Source organism: Echiichthys vipera (assembly GCF_963691815.1).
Source record: "Echiichthys vipera genome assembly, chromosome: 2".
NCBI lineage: Eukaryota > Metazoa > Chordata > Actinopteri > Perciformes > Trachinidae > Echiichthys > Echiichthys vipera.
The window spans coordinates 29703744-29730935 of record NC_139827.1 but is presented as its reverse complement, the minus strand read 5'-3'; the positions used below and the strand labels follow the sequence as shown (position 1 = coordinate 29730935).

At 41.6% G+C, this 27192-nt stretch overlaps 1 protein-coding gene across 1 annotated transcript in view; it reads right to left on the bottom strand.

Moving 5' to 3' along the window:
• Positions 1–27192, bottom strand: part of LOC310954726 (endonuclease V-like) — a 74632-nt gene that overhangs the window by 24989 nt on the left and 22451 nt on the right. The window contains exon 8 of the mRNA XM_083924366.1: positions 10915–10984. Within this exon, the coding sequence (XP_083780492.1) occupies positions 10928–10984 (57 nt within the window). The 3' untranslated portion in view covers positions 10915–10927. The remainder of the gene's footprint in view (positions 1–10914; positions 10985–27192) is intronic.

The window sequence follows — 27192 nt, the reverse complement described above, 5'->3', positions numbered from 1 at the left end:
TGTCTTCCCATCCCTCATTCCTGGGGCTCAGCGATTGTTCTTGTTATCGCTGGGGTTTCATGTCAGTGCGTATGTGTTTGACGACGAGATCCTGCCGGTGAAAAATGAGCCGGGTGGTGGCAATTTATCAATACTTGAGCGGCGCAAGGCAGCGTTCTGGCGGAGGGAGGCGAGGCCATGTAAAACACGACACTGAGGGTTTTTCTGTGTGAGGCCAGGCATGATGAAATGGATGCAGTTTCTCGTCCGCTGCCTTAGACAGACAGTAGGGAGGATAGATTAAGGGAGAAAGAGAGAGGGGAGGGGAGAGGGAAGGGTCTTTCTTCTATCTGCAGGCTTCTACTTCCACATCATGCATCAGCTTTTCTCCCCCAGCTACTCCCTCGACATCATCCACATCACCCCACTCCTCCTCTGTAATTTGTAAGAAAACTAGTAGAATTACTACCGAACTCCCTCTCTCATCCCAGGTTTGCGTGTACACTTTTCCTCTTTCCTTTTTCCTCTTTTCTTGGTAATTTATATCTCTGTTGGCGTGGAAACAGATGACAGAATGCCGATACAGGGAATGAAACTCTTTCACAGTCCAATGATGCCATGTCAACTCTCCCTCTCGCTCCCATCCACCCTCTAATTTTCAAAACATCTCTTGATCTATTTCCCTCCTTACCTGTGCTTTCAACCCCCTAAATCAAAACACACATGCGCACGCACACAGACACACAGACACAGACACACAGACACACACACACACACAGACACACACAGACACACACACAGACACACACACACACAAACATACACACACAAACACACTTGACACGACACTTTTTGACCTTTTTGCAATTTATCTCCTCCTCCCAATCCCCCACTTCAAAGCATAAACACGCAGATACTGTAGACACACATACACACTGTTAGTGTACAATACTGGCCCCGCTCGATGCCTGCAGCCCCCTCAGGCACACTGTGAAGCTCACTCCACCGGGACGAACGCATTGAGGGAAAGACACGTCAAGGCAATGGAGGGTCAAGTGATAAAAAGCAGCGGAAAAAAAATGAAAACAGGGATACCAAAAATGTAGGACAGTCAATTAAAAAAAAACATAAAAACATATATATATATATATATATACATAAAATTACAAAAACACTTGGCTGGAGTTTTGCTTCACTAATTTAAAATTACTAATGACTCCATCTGGTAATATCTCAACAAAAGCAGAATGTGCCAAAGATTATATCTTACTGCCAGATAAGGGAGGAGTCACAGAGAACAGATTAAAGAGGGCTGAATTTATACAAAACACAAACACTTTTTGATGAAGCCGAGCCAGTGGAACTGAAACAAACGGGGGAACTATAAGTGGAGAAGGTAAAACGAGGACTAATGAGATAAGAAACAAAGAGAACAACAGAAGAAACAGTGGAGAAAAATGGTTTCATTGTAACTCCAGCTAGCAGCGATTTCAAGAAATTAAACAGGGAGCATTTTCTGTTTTCTGTTCATTCGGAGAAAACTATGGAGAACACATCACAGTGAAAAAAATTTGCACTTGGCAGTCTTGCAGTATATCAAATGAATTTGAAACGAGGATTCAGAGGACTTGGAGGAAAAGGAAAAGCCATTCTAACTAGAGCTGCAACAACTCATCGATAAAAATCGTTTGCAAAAATAGTTGGAAACAAATTTCATTATCAGTTAATTGGATCTATGCTATGATGCACGGCATCATACGTTATGCTTCAAACACACCAGCGGCTGGCTGTAAACTGCAATGACAGAGTCCTCACTCCTGTGATACGTAAACCTATGTTTTTCCTGCAGGAAAAATGTGATTAGCACAGACAAACGCACAACTACAGGTTAATTTAAAAACAAATGTAATAGGCTGCAATGGCATCCATCTCTTTTCTCTTCATTTTGTGATGGATCAATGTTACCGGCTCCCTGATAAAGCTATTTTTAAAGCTTGGTAAAGTTTACAGAGCACCATATTGTTCAGTCTCTGTCTCAAATAATCCTGGGGCAAGTTTTTTTTTACCAGCATTGTGTTTTCCCGCGGGACAACCATGTCATCTTGTACCATGCCAACTCTGATGTTGGAAATTGATGTATTTCTTTAATTGATGACACCGATGAAATTAATCACCCCAGCCCTAGCTGAAGGTCTGACATCACCCATAGGTTTCTGAAGAGCCAACATGAAGCTCAAAGTGGGCAGCTCCGCGTGGCTCTTGCAATCTTGGTCGTGCCTGATGTGCCTCACCGTGCATTCACACCAAAAGCGAAATTCTCTTCCATTCAAAATCAATGTAAATGAAGCAATGACACTCGATGTCGCTTCCAGCAACTTGATATGGGCAACACGAAGAAGCGATGATGCTGTCCATCCCCTCATCGTGTGTCATGTGAAGTTGAGAAATTTAAACTTTTCAAGCGGCATCGCGTGACGTTGTGCCGCGACAGCCAATCAGCGCTGAGATTGAGATAAGCGTCACCGAAGTTCTGTGATAACATCCAGGGGCTCACCAAAGCTGCCATCGTTTGTTGTTGCCATTGAAACGGAACTGCTCCTAGGGATATAATATAATGGATATAACTATGACCTATGGATGGCAGCAACATGGCTTTAGGCATCTAGTCTGCCAGATAGAAGAAAAAAGACATTGCAAAGTGAAGCTTGTCTCCGGACTGTTCTACCGGAGACCGGGCAGCAGCCTTTACAGCTTCAGAGGTTTAATCACTGACGGCCTGATCTCACTGCAACACAACGGCTCTTTTAAGAGCCACACACTTCATCTGAGAGCTCATTTCTGTTCTTTTAAAAGCATCCAGATCCCTGTTAGGACTAGCACAACTTCACACTTAGCACAACAGCAGAGTAGGCTGAGCCGGGGCTAGCTGCAATTAGCTAGACCCCTTGGCTGCTACCTGCAATTATAGCGATGAAGCAATCATCAGAAACGTGACAAATGTGATGAAGCGAGGCGATACTCGCATTCCGGGCGATTTAATTGCCTCCATCCCTCCCAGTGTGAATACATGGTAACTCCCGTCAAATCTAGAAATGGGCAAAGAGTGTGGATGGAGCTGAGGCGGGCCGAATGAAGCCTACAGTCTCCTGTGACGGTACCCACCTGTCACTCATTATGCAGAACTGTACACCCAACCTAGAGTGGTCATGAAAAGTGAAACTAACTATAGAGACCATATAGTAATAGTAAACTATAGTTTATTTCCGCTGTAAAGTTTGGTATTTTAACATGGGGGGCTATGCGTTGATTGAATTGCTTTTGGAGTCAAGTGGCCACTTGATGAACTGCAGTTTTTTGGAACTTCCACGTTAGATAACTTTTTGTTTTTTAACCGAGGTCAGCGCTTGGTCACAACAAGCTTACATAGGAAAAAGGATATATGAGAGGGATGAGACTAAAGCAAAATAATATCGTTGTGGCCATAACACCAAAACAATGTGCTACAAAAGGCTAAACAACTCCGTGGACCTGATGGGAGTCAAATAGTTGGGTGATCATTCTCTTTAGGTTCACTACAAGTGACCTTGTTCACATTACATGTTGTCATTTCATTCAATGTTGATTAGTGCAGCTTTAAATGATTATCCTGGTTTGGGTCTTAATTTCATAGATTCTGCAGTCATCAAGAAACTGTTTGTGCCCCTTACATTGAAAGCATGTTAAGAAGACTTTTTAATGGCCAATATGACCAAAATCTGTTTCAACATTCATATGGGCACCTGACCAATGACTTAACACAGACTTGAAAAATTAGGAAGCTATCCTTTGATTCTCTACATAAACTTTGATTTACTGTGTGAGAGAAAGAACTATAGAGGTGAACAGAGAGACAGAGAGCTAAAGACAGAAAAAAAGAAGAATTAAAGCTTTGTGGCCATGAGTCACCTGGATATGTTTTATTTACTGTCCCTTAGAAACAGAGTTGGCGTATGAACTGTTTGCTCCACAGTCTGGGTCAGTGTCTGATACACACAACCAGAGGCTACAGACCACAGACATACTAGAGCCAGCCAGCCAGTCAGACACACACACACACACACACACACACACACACACACACACACACACACACACACACACACACACACACACACACACACACACACACACACACACACACACACACACACACACACACACACACACACACACACACACACACAAGCACACAAAGCACACAAAGCACAACAAGGAATTTCCACAACAGATTAACTCGAACATTAAAGCATTTATATGTACATTTTGAAAGGAGAAATAAGACATTATTTCTCTTACAAATTAAAGTTTAATTCATCATCTTGCGGAATTCAATACACCCAGGGGTGTTGCTGCCATAGCCTTTTGTGGTCTGGCTAACTTAGCTAACACTGCTGAGTTAGTTATCTGACTTCATGACTCTTCTCCACTCGTTTTACTGTTAAACTACATTTAAGCATTTACTATCATCCCATAAGTTATTGCCACAGTTCAAAGTTAAGTTATAAAAGTTACATAGGATCATGTTGATAAATCAAACCAGTTACAATTGCTGAATGAAGCTGCGGTGACCTCTGCGGTGCCCAGTGCAACTCATGGGAGGAAACCCTGAGCCCGCCAGGCCTCCGTTGACTCCCCGCTGGGCTTAAGCATCAAGACTTGTGAACACAGCAGTCCAGTGTCGGTACAGTTTACTGTCAGTGAATAAATGGTAGAAGGTCTCCTCAAGACCTGAGCAAAGTCCTAGGATCTTTGCTTGCTACCTACTGATTAAAGTGGGGGGATTAGCCCTGCAAATAGCAACACAAATAGCTCCAGATCACTTGACCAACTTTTGAGGTGAACCAGCTATTCTCATTTTTTATCACACCTGATGACACCATTTCTAGTCCACTTCCAGTCCTGATGTGCACCAGATGCGAAAATAAATGTTTTGTTTTTTTCAGCGGGTCTGGTTCGCTTTCACACCTATTCATTTGACCAAAATGTAGCTGCACTTCGGCTCAATTAAGGTTTGGGACAAAAAAGGGATAAAAACCACTTCACTCATTGGTCAGATGTGTCTGGGGCGGGCGCAATAACGTATATCCTGAACTGATCTCAACAACGCACCTACCACAAGTAATGGAGAGACAGCTGTGGGGGTTGATTTTGGGGGTCCTCGGTTATTACATTACTACTCCAGGTTTGTCCGCTGTGACTCATACTGGTGTGTTGTTATAGTTGTTGTAGTGACAGGGGAGGTACTTAATCATTATGTAAATTACGTAGCTGCCTTCTGGAGCTGGGTTGGTCCAAAAATGTGCAGTGCTCTCTGTAGTTAGTGCGGACCCAGGTCACGTTCTCCCCACAAACGAACCGCACCACAGTTTGTTTGAAAGCGGACTGAGACCACCTCTTCTACCAGGTCTCAGTACGCTTATTTGGTCCACTTCTGGTGCGCACCCAAGTACAATCGCTGCATTCCTGGACAAACCGTAGCAAATGAGGGAACGCACTCAAGTTCGATTCAACCAAACTAAATAAGGCTGTGAGAGCGCCCTTAGTGACAAGCCACTTCCCTGAGTTTTTCTGAGCGCTAACTTAGTCCACCTTAAGGCCGAGTTAAGTTTGCTTTTCTTTTAGAAAACATAACTTTATTATTCCGTCAAGTGGTAAGTTAAAATGGACCATGGAACCAGCCATTGTGTATGGTGAGCCCCTCCCCCACCCCCACAAACATCCACACACACAAAAACTAACCGTCAATACTTTTGGCTGGGCATAACAACTTCTCTGTGAGTTATCATAGAAAAAATGTCAACATTTCAACCTGTGCTTAATGCATGTCAAAGTTACATAAAAACACACAAAATCAAATATATATGCATGCGTCGTTGTCCAAAATCAAAGCAAAACTGCATGAAAACTGTATTAAGAAGTGCAAATGACCAACCTGTCTTGACAGAACAAGCCCTCCATCATGACATGATATCTGAGAAAAACACATGCACACACACCTTCATCCTTGGCAGCCCAAAGGTGGATAAATCAGCCATAAAAGGTTAATCTGAATTACTTTAAAGAGGGGGTGATGATGAGACATCGGAAGTGAAGGAATAACTGGTAGAGGAAGGAGATGAGACATTCACTGCCTTGGCAGCTCAGTCCTTCAGTTAATACTGAGCTGAAAATTACCTCCAGCAACAAGCTGTGTCCTTGTATCACTATAACTTTTTAATGAGAGCGTCTGCTCCCAACAAAGCTCATCGCTCCAACCTTCGGCCAACTGCCTCTACAACGTTTTCCCTGACATTTTACAAATGTTTTTGAAAAGGGCAGTAATGTTTGTATAACAGCATGATGTTGGTTGAAACTCAAACAATCTCCTGATGACTTATTGATAGTTTGGGCCTGTGTGAAAATGGCATGAAAATTTAAAAAATGTGGGGATGTTCTGGTAGTCAAGTGATGAGGACATACTGGTGGACTTGGGGCAATCGCCCCTTCTTGGTGGCCCCAATGTTGGGAAAAAATGCAGCATAAGTTCCTTCTTGGATGCCCCTATGGTGGATAAAACATGATAAAGTCCCCTTTAAGGTGAGCTTCCACTACAGAAAATGTGATGCATTACCCTTTAAGGTGCCCTTACAATTGAGAAAACAAGATGCAGTGCCATATATACTGCCCTACATGGTTCCCCACGGACAGAAAACTCTCAGCACGCTGGTTCCCCACTGCATGCAGTTGGTGCTATTTTTTTCGTCCCTGCCCCTCAAACAGCCTTGGTCAATGTAAGGATGCATACCATATTGTTCCCTGCTTAATTCAAATTGTCAGCCTCTCTCTGGGGAAAAGACAGTGTCCTGCTTTTGTTATTTTTTTACCATATTTCCAATAATTTATAGGCTTCCATGGCCACAATAAGTCCATACAAGTGTTTTTCATGCCTCTTGCGGTCAGCGCGGTGCGAACGGCGATATTGCGCAACTGCAGCCTGGGTGCAGAGCATCTCATCGCTGAGCCCTGAGCAGTTCACCGCCAGGATTTTTAACAACAGAGATGGGGTCTCACAGAGCTTGTTGCAATGATTGGCTGTCTACAGGACCCGGATGTGCGTATACATCCATTCAAATCTCACTGCGCTTTGAAAATAGAGTGCTTTGATGAACTGTTGGCTGGTCGGTTCTTGGAGCCGCTCCGACTGCAGTCAATATGAGCATGGAGACCTTTGAAGGGACAGTAGGCTCCATCTGCACCAGGCTGAACATGGATGAAGATACAGTACAACACTCAAGTATCAATATTGTGAAAAAGTAGAAAAGTGGCTTGGTAAATTCTCAGTACCAAGTTAGGATGGGAGGCCAAAGGAGAAGCAAAGAATGCATGATGGCCTCTCTAAATATGACAGATTTGCTGTCGAGGTTGTCTCTGCCTTAGATGGACAAATCATATTATGGCAACAGCAAAACTGCAGAAACTGGACAAACTGCTGGACATTATGGACATGCCAGCCGCCCCCTCCACACCATGTAAGTGCAATAATTTAATCTTACTGCTCATTTCTGTCATATACAGTCATACATTTCTTATCTTATACATTCCCTCTACATTTAACTTATCTGATTAAACATTCTGTGAATTTTATGTTTTTATCATCTACCTCATATATTTGATTAAGAGTTTATTGCTTACTGTTTATTGTTTTTTTTATACTTTCTGTATTTATTTAGCCAAGAGTTTATTGGTTATTCTATACTGTATTTTATTTATACCTCCTTTGTGTTTTTGTAAGCCGCTGGAAACTTAATTTACTTGCGGGAGTTCATCCCAAAGGATCGATAAAGAGAAGTCTAAGTCTAAGTCTAAGTCTAAGTCGAAAGTTGGGTAGAAGTGAAGAGCTAGAAGCACCTGCCATGTTGAAGAAAACCAACAGGTTGAACTATTGTTTTCTATAGTATCAGTGAAACCACATGGTGTTTAACAATTACAGATATCAATAGCAGTAGAGGAAGTTAAATCCAGAAACAACCAGCATACCACTCTGTCACTGAACCACTGAGAAGTTTTTATTCTCTTGTCCTGCCTCCTTTCTTTTTTTTCCTCTTACACAGGAATTGATTTTTCCACACTTCTACTCTTCCGCTGCCTCCCTCTGCACCCCTGTTGTTTTACCTCCTCTGTTTCAATCTCTTCATCTCCTCTCCTGCTGCTCCATCTTTCATGTCTCTCTGCTCTCTCTTTGACAGAGACAGAATCTCTATTTCTCTTCCTCTGCCACCCAGGGACACAACCCACGGCCCGCTGTCGAGGCTGCTCGCTCACCAAGACTATCTGCAGGTGAACACTGGAATGTAACTGTAAGGCTCAGTTCTACAAAAAAACCTGATATTATTCAGACAGAATGTGTCCAAAAACAAGTGAATGCTATATTGCCTGGTTGGACATAGACAGCCCGTGAGGAAGATCCAAGGCGACACAACTACGAGAGAGCTATGGAAGAACATTTGTGTCATCAGATTCTGAAATTAAAAAGCCATTGAATTTCTAGCACTGAATATTTATGAAACTCTTTAATTTTTTAATGTTCATGAATCCAAGGTTAAATATTCAAGGTTAAAAAATTAAACCTTGAAAAATTCAAGGCTAAAAATTCAACATTTAAATTCCACATATGCAAACATATCCGCCACAGCAGATATAAGATGCGGCTTGAAAATCATCAGTAAGATGTTTGTGAATCTGACGAGAGAGACTGGCCACAACTGTTAGTGGAGGTATGACGGCTCCCACTGACGACTGCGAGCGTCTGGCCTTGGTGTGTTTCCTCCTCCACTGGCAGTAAACTTAACTTTGAATCAGAAAATTACCAGTGTAGCACGAAAGCATGGTGAATCATAGATTATTACGTTTATATATCTATAGTATGTGGTGGAATTAGCCGCCTCGACAGCCACTCTTGTCACAGCTCCCTGTGTGAAGTATCTAGAATCGATTGCTCTTCTTTGGTTCCCCAGATGTCAACACTGAATTTTTAAACACTGAATTTTGCATCTGAATTTGGCCTGTTTAATTTTCTAAAATTTAATTTTTTAACTTTGAATTTATAACATTGAATTGTATACATTGTATTTTGCAATTTGGTATATTGAAATTTTTAATGTTGAATTTCTTAATTTTTTAACCTTGAATTTATGAACACTGAAAAATCAAGAGTTACATTCAGAGTCAAGACATTCAGATACATATTTTCAATGCATAAGTATTCAGTGCTAGAAATCAGATGGCTTTTTAATTTCATAATCCGATGACACAGATTTGCTTCCATAGAGACTGACCTAGTCCAAAACAAACTTTCACCTTTTGTTGCCTAAACTTAGGACTCACAGTCACCTACCGGCTGCCATTTTACAGCGTTAAATAGAACATCATATTTCTCAAGATATCATCTGAACTGGTGTACATACGTTTTTATAAGATATCATACAAACCGATTGACAAGAGTATGTTGCTTGGTAATTGTCCTGTTACGTACATTTTTCATGAGATCATATGCCCGAGGTGTATGGCTCACCAGTGCTAGCTGCAAAGGTACAGTGTGTGTGCCCGCAGTCTGTTGAGTGAGTGAGAGGGTAAAGCTGGGTTAAGGCCGAGAGGAACCTGCTACAGCTCTGCCTACTCAGCACAAAGCCTCTCTCCCTGTCTCAGTCTCTTTGTAGAGAGGCTGATCAAAGAACAGAGCGCGCTCAGAGGATTCACCCCGTCAGGGAGCTCCTGAGTGGATGAACACGGACATCCCATTATGTTTCCCAGTGGGGTACGCAGGGGGATGTGAGAGTACACACCCACCTCGTGAGCCTGCGTGTGAGCAACGATGAACAAACTTGTGAGTGTGAGCTGCTGCACTTCGGCTCTGAATGTTCAAATCTGTGCATATTTGAAAACATTTGGCTGCAGAGGGTGAGAGGGAATGATGATTGACGTTTTGATTGTGCAAATGGCCTGTGGCTTTTTGATCGGTAATGAGGAAGGTAGGGTCGAACTGAGCTGCGCTGCCTGTTATTTCAGATGAGAATCACAGGATCAAAGGCTTTTTCTCTCCTCATCGTTTCATCTCTCTTTCTGCCTGTATGTCTGTCCTTAACCTCAGGCGTCCTCGGCCCACCTCTGTCCCGTTCACGCCCCTCCGAAAATGCAGAGAACTTGTGATAGGCTCTTAAAATCTTAAACTTCTCCCTCTGCTGCAGCAGAATAGAGGTGTGTACCATTACTGAAACAGGAAGTAGTTTGGGTTCAAGCTCCCATCTGTGAGCAAGAAAATTAATCCCAACCAGCTACAGGGCTGGTGACGAAGATAAATCTAAAAACTGATTTGTTTATAGAGATCAGGTGCTATGTAGACTACACAGTAATTGTAATGTATGAGTTTAATTCCACAGGTTCAATTCAAACACTTGTTTTATCTTTCCTGTGCCTCTATTGCACTTCAGCTACAGTAATAAGGCAGAAAGACGAATTTTAACAGACAAGTTATTTTTTGTCAAGTTGTGAAACAATGTTCAGTTTTCTGAAGACACCAGATGGTTTACCCTACTCTACAATAAATTTGCTTGATTTAAACAACAAATTAGATGAGAATTATTAGGCTTTCTATCAGCAAACTTGGCTTTACTTTAGGATTTCTGGAAATTCCTTGATGAGTCACTTGCTGTGGCTTTAAACCCATTTTAAGCCTTTGTAAATCACTCTTCTCTCACCATGTGCCAAGGAACCAGGAATAGCTTTGTGTGTGTGTGTGTGTGTGTGTGTGTGTTTGTGTGTGTGTGTGTGTGTGTGTGTGTGTGTGTGTGTGTGTGTGTGTGTGTGTGTGTACATCAGAGTGTAAGAACCTACAAGTGTGTGGTGTATTTTATCACCTACCTCATTTTTTGTTTCATGTATCTGCAGCTGGGAAGTGTGTGCGAAGGTATTCTCTGGAGCGACAATCGGCCTACAGAAGAGGAGAGAAGAAGTCAGAGAAAAAAAAGCGAGAAAAAGAGAGGGAGATATTCCACATTTACCTAGATGTCACAAACTGTTTTCAGCTGCAATCAAAGATGAGCAGTAATAAGTGCAAGTCCTTTGATGCTGACTTAAGAAAGAACAAACTGCGCTCTGCTGTTTGCAGCCAAACAACTGAAATCACTGTGTGACAGAGTGTGTTGTTTGTACAAATATTACTAAGGCAGCTTTGGCTCCTAAACATCATAAGAATGTTACAGCACCTGTACTCAGGTCCCAACATTGAAAATCTTGTTACGATCTCCCTTGTCGATCCACATGACAAAAATGCACATTTTATTAGAAAAGTGCTGCTGTGGGGTACTCCCTACCAATGATGCTTCATGAAACACCAGAACATGAAGATATGAAGCTCAATAAAGGCAGCATGACATGATAGTTGTGAAAGTGTAACTTGATATAAAAAGCTATATTATTTTGTATCTATATATGTATTGAATCTGAGATTTTGAATTTAGTTTGAACTGTGTGTGCCGGGGGAAAAACAGGATATCAGCAGAAACAGTGCGATCGGCCACGAATATAAAGCAAAATTGGGAAGGTTCTGGCCAAAATAGCTGTTCATTCTGTCTCTGCGGTCAGGAAGACCTGAACAATATCAGGAAATAGCCTTACTTGGTTTGATAGAACTTGGCAGAGTAGGAACAAGGGTTTGAGGACACTGCTCAACTTGAAAGTCTTTTCTAAACAAGGAATGGTACGATGCAGAACTGCTACATAATAATAGACGTCTGTTTGTGCATCCCTATAAAAACTCTATGTATAAGGTCCTCCATGCTTTTTTGACTGTGATTCCCAGGAAGCCAATAAAGTCAATCAACTGTATGAAAAGTGATAAGTCTCAGTCTTATTGATTTCTTTAAACAGTTACTAATCTCCACTACTACAAACTTCAGTTCAATCAGGGAATTGGACTATGTCAGAACTTTGGGATATTAGTGAGGTGCCCCAAGGTTCTATATCGGGGCCCCTCTTCAACTCTGTCTGTCATCTGATCTTCTTCCGACATCCGTCTTAGCGGGTGTATTGCTAAGGATCCAAGGAATGGGCACTGCACTAGTATACATAAATGAAATGGCAGATGAAGAGGTCTGTTGTCTTAGCTCTGCCTACCCTCTGGTAGAACAACCACTAACACACCTCCAACCACTAAATGTGTGCTACTTGATTTATCTCAGAAATGACGCCACTGAAACATAGTTCATGATACTGCAAATACAAGGGCATTCAGCGTTGGACCATGTGCTCAGTCACCATTCTGTTTGCTCATTTGGCAATAGTGACTTCACAGACATTAATTTGAATGAAAAGCCTCAATATTATTACTTTTACAAAAATGAGAGGGACAGGTATTCATATAGATATTTTGCCCATTTTTATCCACGTCAGATGAACAGTAATTGACCTGTCTCTGTGGCAGAAGTCTTATAGGAACGAATCATCAGAGATGTTTCAAAATCCGCAAATTGACGTAGACGTGTTTAGCGTTGTCACTTTCTGATGAAAATCCGCCAAATACCTCAGGGACTTCTATCACTGAGACAAGCCAAACACTGTTCATCTGAACACAATGCCCACACTGCCATGACATTGACCTGGATTAAAATGGAGGAAGTATCCCTTATCAAATATTATGTTACATGTCATATGGTCTATGTTAGAAATTCATTTTCTCACTTTAACATGTTATACTTTGGACTGCTGTGTTTGTTAATAAATACATTTCTGCAACCTGGAGGAATAAAACACTGCTACTATTGAGTGTCATATTGGCAAAAGCTAGAAAAAAAAACCTGTCCAGTTTAATTATTTTGGACCAACTTGGGCTGTCTTCTTCTAGACAGCATCAAACAGAGCTCACACACATCAGTTTTTGATCAATGCTTTAAATTCAGTGAAGCTGTTTGAATTCATAAACCTGGTCTCCTCTGATCAAACTGCCTGAGCAATCATCTGATGCTGGTTATACCATTAAGATGTGAATCACTGGCAAGGAACTGTGTGTGTGTGTGTGTGTGTGTGTGTGTGTGTGTGTGTGTGTGTGTGTGTGTGTGTGTGTGTGTGTGTGTGTGTGTTGATCTTAATTTGGTTTATCTGACAGTTGGTGTAAAGTGTTTCTCTTCACACCCCCACACACACACACACACACACACACACAAGCCCACGCCCACACACTCACATGCACACGCACACACACACACACACACACACACACACACACACACACGCACACACAATTCTTCATTGCCTGGAAATGTTGAATCATACTCAATATGTCTGTTCAGCCTTCAACATGTCAAGTGCCTGTGGTAATCTGAATTAGTGTGGCAAACAGTGACACACCCGCAGTGGCGAATAAGCTGACCTCATGTTTTCTCTCCCTGCATATATTGCTGCTGCCTCCCTAGTGGGTAAAAATACTAAAGTTCATGAGGGCAGAGGCAGATCGTTGTAGAAGCTATAGCTGGAGAAATGTTGGAAAGCCCAAATCCGAATGGAACAGAACAGCAGGTTTGAGACCGCTTATTTAGATAGTGCCATAATAAAAAATGACGGTTGGGGCTCCACAGCTGCTTGAGCTGGGCTTACATGTAGACATACAAAAAGACAGACCAGTAGTCATTAGGCCTAACACTGGGCCATCCACCTCATCTGCCTTTCCATTTTTGAGGGATACAAACCCAGAGACGATCCCACAATACTATGTCCACTTTGTTCACAATCACTGGATAAGCTTTTAGCCATGTTAGCAACTATTTTGTTCTCCTGGTCAGTTGGTCCACCACAACTATTGGATGGATTGATTGCCACCATGGTAAAACAAGGCATTCTTTATTTATTATTAGAGACATGCCCTGAGACTAGGGATGGGTACCTGGTTCTTAATTTGCTGGTCTTGTGTCAAAGTTGTTCCCCCGTCGAATAGTGTTTCACATATTAGACAGTGATTGGTTTATGGATTAGTGATGTATTCACTAAAGCTTGACCGGAATACGATTGAATTTCGAATTTTCCGAGAATTGACAGCTCCTTCTTTAGGAGAAGAATGTCAAAACACTTCTAGTGACCAAATTTGCTCTGATACAAGTCACCATAGTCAGTGTCAGACATTTTAGAGTACAGACACAGAAGAAAAACACTTTTTTGAGTGGAGGGGATTTTAAGAGCATATGTCTTTCTTTGGAAAGAAATGGCATCTGTGTACATATTCCCATCTTTTTTCTTTAACAGTTACTTACTGAATGCTCTTAAGGTAAAAAAAAAAAAAAGCACAGTGCGTGGAAGTGGACTGAGAATAAAAAGAGGAAAAGAGTGAGTAGTCCAGTGCATCCTTTGAAGATCAAAAAGTCTTCCAAAATATCAAACTATTCCTTTAAAGCAAGAGTGAATGTCACTTATGCAGCTGCTAGAAAGAAACCCACATTTGAACTCCAAATGTTAGACCAAAACAGGCACATTGTCACCTAAACAAACCTTACAAATACAATTAACAAATACAGTTCTGATTTAGAGCAACATAAATTGTAGCTCTGTATGTATCTGACAAAGACAAAATGGAGGCCAAAAAACTGTCGTCAATTGAAAAGAATTTAACAGCTGTGTGTCTGCAGAGCAAAAAAACCCAGACTGAAGTGTGATCACTGGTTTGAATTAACTGGTTTCCTCTGGCCACAGTCCCTGGCAAGGTAGAAATGCACAGGTGAACAGATGTGCACTGCTGGCTCTCCATGGGGGCTTTTGGTACATTCAGGCCACACACACATGAAGAGGTATCTGAGTTCTGGCTTTGGTCTAGTGGCCTAGGGCAGGACTTTATCCTCCAGCCCCCCAAAGCCCCTTAAGCCCTGCAGCTATGCCACTCTTTTTTATATCACCAAATCATTTTTATAATTCTCCTTCTCGCTGGAATCCACCTCCCTTCACTCACTGTTTTCACACAAAATCCTTTATATCACTCTAATGATTAAACTTTTTCCTCCAGATCTCTATGCTTCCCCCTCCCTCCTTTCATACCTCTCTCTCATGTCCACCCTGGGCTGCTCTTTCCTCTCCATCCAACCTTCCTCCAATCACTCTGTTGAGGTCCAGAGTCCAGCGTCTGAAGCACCAGAATGTCAGATAGCCATATATTAACATTTAGACAGCCTCAGGGCCTGACGGAGAGCTCTGGTATAAATGACTCACATCCTCTCTGCATGTTTAGAAAAGTTTCATGAGCCGACTGGTACAGCTGGCACCAGCGGAGCACTGGTGTCAATCTTCACTGATGTTTTACCCTGTCAGTTGTCCGACGTGATTTTTTCATGGCGGTGTAAGCTTGTCTTTTTCTGTCTTTCTCTCACTTTTTCCTATCAGACTTGTCTGTTCCTTTCCAATTCCACTGTGTTGCCATCAGTGTAAGGTAAATGTTATGTTCTAGCAGCGAATTGTGTTTTAAGAACAAACAGGGACCTTTGAGTGTACCATTTCTATCAGAGTGGTTGGAAATAGCAACTATTTTCAATATTGATTAAGACAGCATTTTAAGCTGGTGAACATGGTAAACATAATACCAGCTAATCATCTTAATATTGTGAGCACCTTGCCAATCACATTAGCATTTAGCTAAAAGTCTAATGTGGTGCTAGCATTATTTTTTTGTCTTGTAGCCTCACAAATGACAGAAAATAATATTATCAGTTGACAATCAAAATTGTGTCAATGGGGAAGCACTGACGTCATCATTAGGGATGTAATGTTACAATGAACTCACGATTCGATGCGATTCACGATTATGATTTCACAATACTGGGTTCCCGATACAGTTTCCGGTTCGATTTTTTCTACAAAATGACATTGAAGACAAATTTTGAGTGAAAAGATCCCTTCATTAACAAAGTTTTTTTCTCAATATAACACTTTAAAGTTTCTTTAAATATTTTAGTTATCAGTTACTTTTGTTACTAAAAAAACAATCTGTCAGCACTCATGTAATTCACTACCGAGCCTGTTAACCGACAACGTTATGTGCACTTCACCTGCCTCTCCTCTGCTCTGCTCCCTATGAGCAGCGCGATCACACCAGCAGCACGGCTTCCTTACAGCAGCTGTTGATTAAAATGGATTCTCTGCTGCTCAGTAGCGGGCAGCAGACGTCTGTGCCACGGATTTCGCCACTCATTAAAACATGACAGCAGAGGATATTAAGGATTGTGTGAAATTTTAATAATGGCGCTCATAAGCACCGAATGACTATAAGAGAAACACTGTCAGGATTATATTGAAACATTTTAGACTGTTTAATAAGGGTTGTTAACCATTGTTGACCGACTCAGCTATCTTACCCAAATCTAAATCTAGCGAAAAAAGGTCAGGGGAATCATAAGGCATATCTATTGGCAAAACCCTAATTTCCATCACTTTGGAATATCCCTGTGAGGCTCTGCATCTTCAAAAGAGGGCTTGTTAGTCGGATTCAGGAGCTCCTTAAAGTCCTCCTTCCACCACCCGATTACCTCTTCAATTGAGGCTAACAGTGTCCCTCCTTACTGTACACAGCTTGGATGGTTCCCCTTTTTCCCCTCCTCCTTGGTGCCGACCAAAAGTCCTTCACCATGACTTTTCCGAACTTCGCCTACAAGGCTGCAAGCCTTTGGGCCTGTCAGTGCCTTGCAACTGCCTCTGGAGTCCTCCAGGTTAACATTTCCTGGAAGGACTCCTTCTTCAGTCAGACAGCTACCCTAACCACTGGTGTCCACAACGGTGTTCGAGGGTTTTCGCCCCTTGAAGCCACAGTTCATGCCTGGCCTGGCTCCAGATGGGAGCCCCACTGGCAGGCTCTCTTTTCCTCTTCCTTGTTATTCCATGGCATCTTGGTGAACCATACTTCCACTCTGCCATGGGAGACCTACCAGGAGCACCAGGCTCTGGACAACACATCCCTCAGGTTCACAGGGACACCCAAACCTCTTGGTTCATGGAGAGGACAGATATTTGCAACTTATAGTAATAATATTAACTGTATCATACCGTAGACCATGATACTGTGAAACTACGATATATTCTGAGACCGTTATCATACCATGAAAATCACATACCGTTACAACCTCACATACTGAAATGTTACTTAGTGTTGTCTATAGATTCAAAACTAGTAACTTTAACTATTATATAAATGTGCTGTTGCCTTCATCTCAGCTTAATGATAACCAAACAGTAGCTTATATTGATCCCCACATTTATGCCGTTGACTGGCTAAACACAAAACTCAGCATATACAAGAAAACCAATGCTAATGAAAAGTGAAGGGGGATCAATGTGGCCAAAAACAAGCGCTTGAAGTTTTATTTCTCTCCTTCCTACTTTACAGTCAGTTTGTGTAACTCTGGAAAACAAAGAAAGTCATATTATTATTATTTTATATATATATATATATATATATATATATATATATATATATATTATAGTATTATATATATATTATATTATCATTTAGCACTGGAATAGGGAAGCAGAGACAGGGTGGAGCACAGTGATGGTGTGAAATCCCTCTAAGGATCATTTTTCACATTTAGCGAGTCTCAGCAGTCCCGTAGCTGTCGGTAGCGTTGTTTGTGAGAATCGGCATGTGTGCATGTGCATGTCGCACGGAAGCATGTGTAAGTGTGTGATCAGTATGTGTGCTACTCGCTAATAGGGGCTTTGTTTGTGTTATTGCAGAGGTGACAACAACGAAGAATACACTCGTTCACTTGGCCTGAATTATTCAAAGAGTGGAGATGGAGCAGCAGGGGGTGGGGGCGGAGATAGATGGATGGATGAGAGACGGCGGCAACAGAAGAGGAAAACAGTACAGTGAGGACCAACAAAGTCGGAAAGAATCGGGAGGTGAGAGGAAGTTGAAAAAGTTGGCCTCATCAAAAGCAAGCCCCACACACTTGACACACAAAGGCTGGTTGTGGTGACGAGAACACACACAGACACACACAGACACACACACACACACACACACACACACACACACAGAAAAACATACATTTTGTTATGTCGTGCTGAGCTGCATAATACATTCTTGCATCTGCAAACTGCAGTGCTAAAGCAAACACATAAAAAGAACAATAATAATAATAATATGCTTTTTACACACTTTTACACAATATATCCCGGTCTTCAGTGTTTGCACAAGAAAACCCAAATCAGCAATATCTTTTTAAATCTCTCTCTCTCTCTCTCTCTCTCTCTCTCTCTCTCTCTCTGCATGCCTCTGCTTTCTCTTTTCCCCTCATAAACGCATTCCTCAATCTCTTTTATTCAATGCACGAGGGCTCTCCATCACCTATCACTCACATTGCAATTCCATCTGTTTTTGCAATTTGGGAGTCTTCCTGCCTGGCACAGGGGGGGATGTTTGGAAACCCAAAGTGTAGACTGGAGCGTGGAGCCACATTTATTGCATCTTAGTGGGGAAATTGTACACATCCAATATCCAAAGAGCCTTACAGTACTGTGAGGGAGGGTGTTTTTATCAAAGGAGGCTGTGCTGGGAGATTGTTTTAATGATAGCATGGATAAGCGTCACCTAAAGAGAAATGCAAGTCAAACCCCTCTGATACTTCCAGGAAACTGGAAGACAGCAAGACGTGACAAACTTCAAACTACCAAACAACGTACATGAATAGTATACAGGTGAGTGCTGTAAAAGGAGGGGGAACATAATTAGTGACTTCCGCTCAGTGCAAAGCACTCAGACAGAGAGGAGAGATCTGTTACTTTACGTCTCAGGAAGCTCCTCAGAGTCCCATTACGAGTGGACGTCTTCCCATCAGTGTGTGTGTGTGTGTGTGGAGGAGGAGGAGGGGACTGGAGAGTAATGGATTTCAACCTGGAGATGATGACCGATGGACCAAATGTAGCCCAAGAGACTCTTGTGTGGATGTGTAGACTGTTGCATGTATGGATGTGTAGTAGAAGGTCACAGGACGGGGACCATGTGTCTACGTGGTATGTGTTCTAGGTGCGTCATGGTGACCAAATGGTCCCCCCCCTTTTGTATTCTGAGATGCTTTTAAGACATCATCATTATCAAGAATTATACAAGTAACAGACTCTTGAGTCATATTTGATCAGCACTGCCTAGTTTCACAGTTTGATCGGAGTTCATGAGCAGTTATTGACACTACGTCAGAGACTCCTCTGCTCTGATTGGTTGTCAGTTGCGGTGGATAGCAGATGCCATTTGCAGCACACAGAGAGAAGTATCTCAATGCAGAGCTGATGCAGAGCTACATTAGCCTGACTATTGCCAGACCAAGTTCAATCTACGATTGCACATTGGTCTGGGAAGGCTGCTTCTTCTGCATAAGAGACGGGCGTAGTTCAAAGGGTCAGGCCTTCAACTAATCACACGAATGATCCGGATGAAATTCGTTTGGCCACCAGCGGGGCTTACTGGTATAATTAACTTTGACCAAAACCAGTCGGCAGTAAAGCAAATGCATCCTTTCTGTGGAGGAATTGCTCCGGGTCGAGTTTCTGCTCAGTTTTCCAATTTAACTTGGCACTGAAATAATTTTCAACAACCGCAACCGCTGCACGTTAATGCAGCGGTTGCTGCACTTTGGTGGCCACCATAATGAATGTAAATTGTAAACACAAAACTGCATGCGACGCTTCTCTGTCATCTGTCGCCAGCTTGGTGATTTGATCTAGAAAAAAGGGATAGGAAACAGGAGGAATCGACCTGCTCTTTTCCAGACCCAGTTGCAGAGCAAATTCAAATGGCCGGCAGAATGAGGTGGGGATACCCAGTCTAGAGGTACATGATTCTGTCACGGATCGATGTGTTGTGCTGTCAGGATATAGTGACAGTTTCTGATATTATACATTTTTCATAAAAAGTTTAAGCTTTACTTTACCAACTTCAGCTTTAATCGATCCACGTCAAAATCAAGTCCAAAGGCAGTGGAGACCTGATGGTTTGTGTCACAGAACCATCTAAGGAGGTGTCATTAGAAACTGATTGGGAAAGAGCAGGCACTTTCAAAACATACCTGGCAGGTGATTAGATGAACCATCTGTATCAAACTCTGGCAAAAGTCAATAAGGAAAGAAGAGAAAAGCCTTTAGGGCCGTTCTCTTCTTTCAACTGTTGCTATTGAAGCTAACTTCTTTAGAGGCCACCATTGTTGTTTTAAATGAGCGGACACCTCTTGTATCGTACTCATCCTGTGACCACCCCACATCCTTAACTGCCAGAAGCTCCTCATAGGATGCTGGTTGTCTGACTCACTTTAAAGCTAAACAGCAATGCATTGGTTGGAGCCTGATAAGATGGATATTTGAGTGACATGTGAACCTGCAATTCTTGTGTGAGCTTGTGTTATCGTGAGAATTGATACAAGGTAAGCCTCACTCTTGTTGAAAACAATTAAAAAGGGTTCCGTCTGATACGGGCCTTAATGCATTGAATGAGCATGGGTGCATTATATTGCTTATAAATCTACCTTTAAACTTGTAAAAGCAGGGTTTTGTTATATTTCCTGATGGAAAAAAAGAAAGCGTCCAGAGCAGAGGGGATTTTGAGAAGTAATACTAGAGCCCAGTTTCAAGCATTACAAAAAATACTGGACGGAATCATCAAAAGTAATGAGATGAATCCAGATGATCTGAAACAGTGGCTGGAAGTATATACAGGTTAATAAATCACATGACCACATATACGTTCATTTCCTTTGAGCCTTTCGCAGAATACAAAACATGCATGGTTCTGAAAACCATAAACAACACACCACAGCCGGGAGTTAGAGTTAAGTGTAAATACTGAGGACTAAATATAAGCTCTTGTTTATTTTTTAACATCACATATTTTTGACAAAAATGTTTTTTTTCTTGCCGTTTACTTTTTTTTTTTAATTTACATTTTATGGTTTAACGTAACATAGCATAACACAAGACTTAGACATAAAACAATACAAACACAACAATAACAGTACATGCGTCAGGGGAGCACAAATCAATTACATTTCAAAAAGGTATTCATTTATTTCTTAGTATTAAATCTCAAGGAAGCAAGGGGGGGAGGAAAATAGAGAGTCTAATGCTTTTTTTTTGCCGTTGACTTGTGAGAAATGTAATATGTGTTCCCATTACAACCATTCTTTTTTTAATCATTTTTTTTTGTAAAGAGCCAACAGACAGGCCTGCTAATTCCAAATGAGCAGGACTGACAGAGTGTGTTTGTCAAGGAACATTAGCTTAGAGAGAATTAGGTTTCAATTCCAGAGCTGTCCATTAGAGCTTTTAACTGACTGGGAAGGAAAGGAAGGAAGACGGAAGACAGGAGTGTGTGTGTGTGTGTGTGTGTGTGTGTGTGTGTGTGTGTGTGTGTACAGCACATGTACTGCACGTGCTTTCGTTGTGGGTATATGTACAGGCTTTTATGTGTGGCTGTGGATGGACTGTGATGCTGTACAATGAGTGTGAGCACAGAGGTCAGAAGAGAGAGCTTCTGACTGCAGGGTTGAATGTTTCAAAGTCGAACACGTAGGAGGGGAAAGTTACTCTCTTGGTAAGGCTTAATTTGACGATTTAACTGTGCTTTCTTGAAATTTTCCAGGAAAAAGTAGGTGAGTCATAGCACAGCTTGAATAAAGGTGACAAAACTTGCTGTTACCAGAATATTTACTTAATGAGTTTTTGTCTACATGACCGTACATAGATGTTGGCTTAATTATCCAATCGCAGGACCACAAACTTTAAGCCAACTGGTGGAAGGAACACCTTGAGAAAACAAACAAATAGTCATTTAGATAATTAGGTAAAGGCCTTTATTCTATAAAAATAAATAAATAATTAAATCAAACGTATATTCGTCAAAGATCATGTAATCTTGCAGTGTCATCATATGTGAATAGAGCACAACAATGACCACATCTTTACCCAACATCCAACTCCAGGGGAAAAAATGACCAGTAAAGGGTGCTGAACCAAAAACTACACAGTTGAACATGTTCCAGCAATGTGGGACAACATTGTGGAGAAATGGACAACATCAGCAAGTACTGGTTTCCCTGGCGTTAGCATGGAATGTAATATTAACACTGCAGAGGTGCCGTTTTTTGCTCTCTGGGATTATTTTTACATACATTGACTTCATTATTTAAAGCTTTGGCCATGTGTAACATGAGCATCCGACATTGTTACATTATATGTTTGACAGAAAATAGGTTTAAGCATAATAGGTCCTTTAAAAGATTTATCTATTATCAAAGTTGCCTAAACTCTACACTAAACAAAGAACAAAATAAATGAAAGGAAAGTCTGTTCGTCTGGATAGTTGAGTATCTACACGTTCAGTAAGCAACTCTTGTGATGCTTGTGAGCTATTTCTTTTTTTTCTACTTTGATTCAAAACCTGCTTCATTTGAACACAAATCGAAAGCTATTCATCATTCATTTATTATTGGAAACTTTGTTCTTCATAGACATATTTGTATGTTTAGGGTAGAGGCATTTGTTTGCCTACAGACAAATTGTAAACATGTGCATGTTTTATGTGTACTGACTAAAATAATTTTAGCAGTAATGCTACCTTAGCAATTCATTCAAATCAATTCATGAATTTTTACTTTGAACTATCTGCGAGCACCTCTTCACAAGCCTCTCACAGCAAGACCCATAGTTCAAGCGACCCATCTCCCAGAGAGAGTGTGTAGGAGTTGGGTTATATTGGCTGTCAACAGGAGCCGGTGAGTCAGTGAGTGACGTAAAAGTCACATGGATTCCTAGAATCGGATCTGTATCTGATTTAGGACTACATTTTGCTATTCAAAGAGTCACACATGAGCAAAATGAATCCGAATTGTGAAACTTAAGCCTGCAGTGTGAATCTGACCGTGTTGTTTGTCACTGCAACATGAGCCCTTTCATCCACTGCTGGAGCTTTGTCACTCTGAGACTTGTAGTGACATCTGCACATATGAGCTGGAGATCAAAATTAGAGAGCAAAGTACAAATATGTGATTCTGGCTCCCCATCAAACAACACATCAATTTCAAAATACTCCTCCTCACCTTCAAAGTCCCCCCCCCCCCACCTGTCTGACCTCCTCATCCCCCACCGCCCCTCCCGGCCCCTCCGATCCTCCTCCACTCTCATCCTGACCGTTCCAGCCTCCAGACTGACTTTGGAACTCTCTCCCCCAACCTGTCCGCGTCTCCCCCTCACTCCCCACATTCAAATCCCACCTAAAAACCTTCCTCTTTTCCCAAGCTTGTGACCTCCCCTACCCCTAACCATCTTCACCCGTCTTCTCCCCTCGCCTTCCCCCTCTCTACTCTCCACAGCCGCCCCCTACATTCTCCAATCCCTCCTCACAACCATGCCCCTACTGAACTGTCTCTGTACTTGCTCTGTTTCTGTCTGTACTGTTATTTTTAGTATTATTATTTATGCCACATTAATTGTTGCTTCTGTTTACTGTCTTGTCCCACCCTCACTGTCATTATTTTTGCTTTTTGTTTTGTTTGTTTTCATGTCATTGTAAATGTCTTTGGGTCACTGAAAAGTGCTATATAAGTAAAATGAATTATTATTATTATTATTATTATTATTATGAAACACAGTTTTAAGAATTTGATAGAATATCTACTGTGGCTTTAGCACTGCTGTACTAGCATGTTTTTTTAAATAACCAAGGCACATTGTATCAAATTCTGAAGAATAAAAAATTACAGTATTTCACAATAAATTACGTATTTATAATTTGTTCACTAATGTTGATCTCCTCTGTATATTATGATCTCATATGAGAGTCAGTCCTGCCTCAGATGATGACCAGCAAAAGCTTCCTATGAATGAGACGATGAACCATGACCCACAGTGGGCTTCCACAGGGATGGAGTGGCCACTAATGCATCCCCCTGTCGTCAGCGTCCACCCTCCGACCTCTGAGGAATGAATTGAGGCAGGTGTCAGCTTGCCTTCTACTTCCCATCACACGCAGGTGACGCGTGGGAATAAAGAAGGAGTGTGAGAATTTAATGGTGTGAGGAGTGTGACTGAGACCGGGCGTGAATCAGTCTGAGTTGTGTGTGTTTGTGTCTGTATGTGTATACTCTATGTGTGTTTGAGCTCTCCACTGTGGAATGTAAGATTCTGCTGCAGTGCTTTCACACATGAGCCTTCACTGCAGAATCCAACCATGATGTAATCTTTTCCTTTCATCTTTCTCTCTGTGAATCTCTCAAGCTGTGGGAGGAGGGGTTTGTTCCAGTCATGATGTAAAGTGAGAGGATCTTATTAGATAGTCAAGAGAGGGGTAGAGGAGAAGGGGAAGAGAAGAGGTTCATTTGTACTTTTTAGAACACCCAGCTGCTGTGACACCGTGACAAAGCAGGAGATCACTTCACCTCTGCAAGTCATGGTTACTGAGCACTAAAACTAAAAGTAATACCTGCCTGCTCGAACAGTAAGTCAATTCATTGTTTAGGTGATCAACAGAAAACTCATCACTAAAAAAGTGTTGATAATGAATAAACACATTTATCATTTTTCACATTCTTTTTCTTCCGTTTCTCATATATGAGCTTTTGCCGCTTTCTTTAATTTTATTGACAAGTTCATATGAATGAAAGACAAAACTCAGCTCACTGTCAATCACTTGTACTCACTTTATTAGAGATGTTATCAGGTGGTTATCGGGTAAAATTCGTATAGACAAATTACCGAGGCAACAAATGACCATCCCCTTTTTTGAACACATTTAACAGGTCTTACAAACTTTCCTGACGACAACATGTTGCTGTTTCACACAATCCTTGATTAAGGTGGAATTGGTTATGGATATAGCTGGACTGTCTGTCTCTCTTCTTTTACTGTTTCCTTTACGTGTGTAAATGTTCTAACATGTTGAATTGTTTCTTGTGAAGATCTTGGATGAAGATAACTATCTTAACACAGGCACCAGATATACAAACATTATCTGAATTACCTTATGAAGGTTGAAACATCCTGAAGTAAGTGTTTTTTTTTTTTTTTTTACAGTCAGAGTTTTTGATTCTGTTGTAGGGGGTGGGGATGGAGAGATGTGCGGCAAAAATAAAGGTGAAATGAAAGAGCCAGGAGTATGCCAGTGTTCTGACAACTACTAAAGGTTAGTTACTATAGTTTGGCAGCTGATTTGGCCCGTTTACCAACCTGCACACGGAAACAGCTGTAGCGGTTGCTGTGATACGCAGCTCGTGGGGGCAATTAAAATACTTGAAGTTGCAAAATTAAGCAAACTTTGTTACCAAGAGGAGTGAATGTTGTGTTTGGGTTGGCCCTGAGTGTCAAATGTTGAAAACTCTGGCAAAATGGAACCAATATAGTATATTTTTATAAGATACAATGCCTTGTAAACATCTTTCAAATCGTATGCACAGTTTGTAATGCAGGGGTTGTGTTATGAAGTTGACCCCAAGTCTAATCTGATGACATCAATTTGACAAAGTTGAGTAGTACTCCCCATTACTGACCTGACCTTTATGTGTATAATCAGTAGTTTGAGTGATTGATTGATTGATTGATTGATTAATTAGGTCAATGGTAAAACAAACTCTTAATGCAACCATCAATCCAGCAACACTTTGCTTTAATATTAAACATGTTATGTGTGTTTCTTGACTTTGATTTAATACACACTATTACCTCTGTTTCTTTCACATACAGTGAGGTGACACATCAAAGGAAAAAGATGAATATATTTGTGGAGAAACACACTGAATGCAGATTCAGTTTTCGTGCATGGTATGAGAACTCACTGAATGATGTGATAAATATCAGACAACCCAACTGGACACCCATAGGAAATTTTGGAGTGACCAACACCACCATCATCAAAATGCTGTTCATGCCTCCAGCAGAGTTTCAGAGACTTGTACAATCAAAAACAAGAAGCGTTAAAGCTCTTCTGGAGGCATCTGGTGGACCAGCACACTTGGAGGACACGTTCATTTTTTTGCCTTTAATTTGACATGCTTTTTGAGTTTTTTGACACAAGTTTTGGCAGTGGTTGCTCAGGCCTGAGAGACATAAATCTTGCTGTGGCCACGCAAAAGCAACATAAACACAGAGTTCAACTCCGAACATGACTCTCACCAGAACTGGACCTGTAAGGGGTTTTTATTCCTGTGATGTCAGCAGTAAAGAGACTAGAAAATATCTGTGAAAGAAGAGAGAGATGGAGAGAACACAGGGAAAAAGTGGGATATGGGGAGAAAAATGGGAATGTGAATGTCAGGGAGAGAAAGGAAAACAATTGGATAGAGAGAAAAGCCATAAAAACACATAGGTGCCGATGATTGGACAGAGGAAGGTGAGTGTGACCCTAGTTCTCTCTGATGTCCACGTTTACCTGCAGCCTCCTCCTCCCACCAGCTAAACACATCACACTTACACTTTGACGACACACACACACACACACACACACACACACACACACACACACACACACACACACACACACACACACACACACACACACACACACACACACACACTCACACACACACACACACACACACACACACACACAAAGGGGGATGAGTTAGCCACTGCAGCTCCCCTGGAGAAAGAAAAACTGATTTTGAGATGCATGTGTGTGAAAGTGTGTTTTCTGTGCAGTGGATGTAAAAGCAAGCTGAACAGCAGAAGCACAGCACAGCCTAGTGGCAGAAAGGAAAAGAGGTATCAGTTCAAAACTCCCCCTGAATGTCTTCTCAGACATGACATCTGACACTACACATGAAAACTTTGAAACTGACACTGATTTTCTGTACCCACATAGCTGACTACACTCTGTCAGATAAACTAGTCCGATTTTGCCACAACCTCCAAGCGAGCACGAGAGAGAGAGAGAGAGAGAGAGAGAGAGAGAGAGAGAGAGAGAGAGAGAGAGAGAGAGATTTGCATATAATAGGCTCCTTGCAAGTTTGGGACTGCATTTCTGCAAATGGAGTTGTAGATTTGGTTAGGATTAATAGTGTCAATGCTGAGAAATACAGGCAGATACCTATCCATCATGCAATATCATCAGGGAGGCGTGTGATTGGCCCCAAAGCTATCCTGCAGCAGGACAACGAGCCCAAACATACAGCCAATGTCAGAGAACTATCTTCA